Consider the following 3,932-nt stretch of genomic DNA (forward strand, 5'->3'; position numbering starts at 1 on the left):
TAACGCAAAAAAAAAAAAAAAAAAAAAAAGTCATGTACCACAATGTTTATTGCAGCTCTGTTTACAGTAGCGAGGACATGGAAGCAACCTAAGTGTCCATCGACAGATGAATGGATAAAGAAAATGCAGCACATATATATAGTGGAATATTACTCAGCCATAAAAAGCAATGAAATTGAGTTATATGTAGTGAGGTGGGTGGACCTAGAGTCTGTCATATGGAGTGAAGTAAGTCAGAAAGAGAAAAACAAATACCATATGCTAACACATACATATGGAGTCTAAAAAAAAAAAGTCTGAAGAACCTACGGGCGGGACAGGAGTAAAGACGCAGATGTAGAGAATGGACTTGAGAACATGGGGAGTGGGAAGAGTAAGCTGGGACAAAGTGAGAGAGTGGCATGGACATATATACACTACCAAATGTAAAATAGATAGCTAGTGGGAAGCAGCAGCATAACACAGGGAGATCAGCTCGGTGCTTTATGACCAGCTAGAGGGGTGGGATAGGGAGGTTGGGAGGGAGACGCAAGAGGGGGGAGATATGGAGATATATGTATATGTATAGCTGATTCACTTTGTTATAAAGCAGAAACTAACACACCATTGTAAAGCAATTGTACTCCAATAAAGATGTTAAAAAAAAAAAAGTTAAAGTACAAGCTTTGTGTGCTTGAGGAACTGAAGGAAGACCAGTGTTGCTGCAGCTACCCCATGGAGGTGAGCTTGCAGGAGTGAGCAGAATACATGTCACATAGGGCCTTATAGGCTTGGGGAAAGAATTTAGATTTTATTCTGAGTATGATTAGACATCACTGAAGGGTTTTAAGCAGAGGTGTAGTAGGATAATTTTTTTAATATATGAAGAATGAATTATAGGGGAGAAACAGGGAAAAGGGAGACTAGCGGGAGGCTATTGCAGTGGTCTCTGTGAGCTGTCATGGCACTTCGTCTTGGGTGGTTGGTGGTACTGGAGTTGGAGAGAGGAGATTGATTCAGAAATTGGCAAGGCTATGTCTTACCCACCCCTTCTCCCACCCCACCAATAGGAATACACAATATACTTTAGCCACTCAAGATTTCCAAAAAGTCCTTCAGTTAACTATATATTTACTTACCCCATTTTCCAAGCTTCCTAGAACCTGAACTCTTTTTATCTTGAAATACATATTAATATCCTGAGAAACTAGTGATCCACATTAGAAAGTACTAGTGTATGAATAGAACATGTGTTTCAAAGGTTTATATCCTTTTTTCCTCCTCTCATCAGCTGTCTATTGATATTCAGTAAGAACTAGTGTTCTGGGGAACATACTTTGAGAAACTGCTTTGAGGTAGGCGTCAAGTCTCTGATCCAACATGAAGCATTACTACAGTTGAACCCTCCAAGAGACATTCTCTTTCCTTGTTCTTTTGGAGCACTTCATAGTAAACCTCTATTTACTAATAAATGGCATTTAGTACATCCAAATTCTTTTACACATAATTTATTATAAATATGTGAACTATTGTACACAGGGTTACTCAGTAAATATCTGCTCCTTTTCTCTACCTTCCTCTGAAAGCCACTATTGTCTGTTTCTAGCGTACTTTTTACACTTAGTTTCTATCACCTTGATTCATTTTTTTCTATTTTTACATGTCATGCATTCCTATCTATGTTAAATGTCTCTTGGCATCATTTAGTATTTGGAAACACTCTGTTCCCTTAGAGCTGTGCAATAATGATAATAACAATGATGACGATAATACTGAAATAGACATTTTTCTTCTTTGAAACGCCCATGCCCTATCCATAAGAGCTGTATGATAATGATGAAAGTAATGCTAAAGTAGACATTTTCTCTCATAACTCTATAATTAAGAAGATTTTCTGAATGTCACTAAGAAAGAAATCCAAATGGAAGTTGGCTTCCAGGATATCACACTCTTTGATTTTCCTCCTACCTCAATGGTCTCTCCTTCCTAGTCTACTTACCTGGTTCTGCCTTATCTCTTCAACCCCTAAATACTAGAGTTCCTCAGGGCTTAGTCCTTGAACCAGTTCTCTATCTACCTTCCTCCTCTGCCAATCTCATTCATTTCTATGGCTTTAAATACCATCTGTATGCTGACAACACCCACATTTATTTCTTCAGCTTGGACCTCTCCCTTGAAATCCAGATGACATAGCCAATACCTATTTGACATCACTATTTGGATGTCTCATAAGCATCTCAAAACCAACTCATCTGATACTGAACTCCTGATCTTCTGTGCAAACCTGCTGCTCCCTTGGTCTTCCCTATCTCGGTAAATGACATCTCCATTCTGTAGTTGCTTAAGCCAAAACCCTTGTAGATTTCTTTCTCTCACATCCCATATCCAGCCCATCAGCAAATCATGTCAACTCCACCTCAAAACATTATTTTCTAGAATCTAAGCATTTCTAGTACCTCCACTTCAGGTCCAGGCCATCATCACCCCTTTTCTGGATATTTGTCTCTCAACTGTTGTCTCCCGCTTCTGAGCTTGTCCCCGTATAGTCTATTTTAGCACAGTAGTCAGAGTGATGCTATTAAAATATGTTACCTCTTTGCTCAAAAACCTCCCATTACATACAGAGTAAAAGCCAAAGTAAAAAGTACCTAGAATGCTGTCATCAAGACTTATCTAAACAAAGTGTTTTCAACCTCAACACTGTTGATATTTTGGGCCAGATAATTTTGTTGTGGGGCTTGTTCTATGAATTGTAGGATGTTTAGCAGCATCCCTGGCCTCTACCCAGTTCCCTAGCTGTAATAGCCAAAAATGGCTCCAGACATTGCCAGATGTCCGCTGGGGAGTAAGATCACCCCCACTGCTCTAAGACCACTGCTCTAAACCTGATCCGTACATTACCTCTCTACCTCATCTCCAACTACTCTCCCTTCACTCATTCCTCCAGCAATACCACCTCCGTGCTGTTTCTCCAATACACTAGACACTCTACTGCCTTAGGGCCTTTGCACTTGTTTTTCCTCTGCACAGATTAATTTTCCCTTACATAGCCATATGGCTCACTCCCTCACTTCCTTCCCTTTTTTGCTCAAATGTCGTCTCAGTGAGGCCTCCTTTGACCACCCAATTAATTTAAAACTATCAACACCCATCTTTCATTTCTTATACACCATTTCTCCTTCTCCTGCTCTGTTTTTCTGACTTGCTTGTTCATTGTCTCTCTTCCCCAATTAGAACATAAGCTTCATGGTGGTAGGTTTTATTTTTCCTGTTTTGTTCAGTGGGGTTTTCCCAACATCTAGAGCAGTACTTGACACATGATAAGTGCTCAGTTAACATTTATTGAATGAATGAAAACAGCAAATGAAGAAAGTCTCCAAAGTAAAAAGATGTTTTTGTTTTATTGACAGCTCAGGAATTGGTCAATGACTGGTTAGATACCAAACTTAAGCAAGAACTAGCAAGTGATGGGGATGGTGATGCTGAAGACACTGTGTCACATATCCCTCCTGTGCCAGAAGCCAACGGGCATTTGAAATATGACAAGTTCGATGGTAAGAACTTATTTAATTGTGCTAAACTTTAACATCCAATGAATGTGTCCAAGAAGTCTTTTTAATTGTTTTGAATAATAAATGATATGTTATTTGACTTTTCTGTGTTTTGCTTAGTTTTGTAATTGGCTTTAATTTTTCTTGATTCAATTTAAATTACTTATCTATATCCTCAGTAAATTCGTGGTTTTTTAAAAATTAAAATATTCTATTATTTGCAATTCTTCTTATGATTATAATGGCAATTAATGCTGTTTAAGAGTGCCTCTTTCCATATATTGTTGGATGACCATTTACTTTGATGGCTTTTAAATGTTTTACTATATATATATATATATATATATTTTTTTTTTTTTTTTGGCGGTACGCGGGCCTCTCACTGTTGTGGCCTCTCCCGTT

The 3,932-nt window shown here is 38.4% G+C and overlaps 1 protein-coding gene across 2 annotated transcripts in view; it reads left to right on the top strand.

Moving 5' to 3' along the window:
- The window catches only part of CCDC191 (coiled-coil domain containing 191), a 102,449-nt gene that overhangs the window by 15,488 nt on the left and 83,029 nt on the right, over nucleotides 1-3,932 (top strand). For both annotated transcript variants that reach the window (XM_007107967.4, XM_028493432.2), the window contains exon 4: nucleotides 3,390-3,533. In XM_007107967.4, the coding sequence (XP_007108029.2) occupies nucleotides 3,390-3,533 (144 nt within the window). The remainder of the gene's footprint in view (nucleotides 1-3,389; nucleotides 3,534-3,932) is intronic.

This window comes from Physeter macrocephalus, chromosome 1 (genome assembly GCF_002837175.3).
Source record: "Physeter macrocephalus isolate SW-GA chromosome 1, ASM283717v5, whole genome shotgun sequence".
Taxonomy (NCBI): Eukaryota; Metazoa; Chordata; class Mammalia; order Artiodactyla; family Physeteridae; genus Physeter; species Physeter macrocephalus.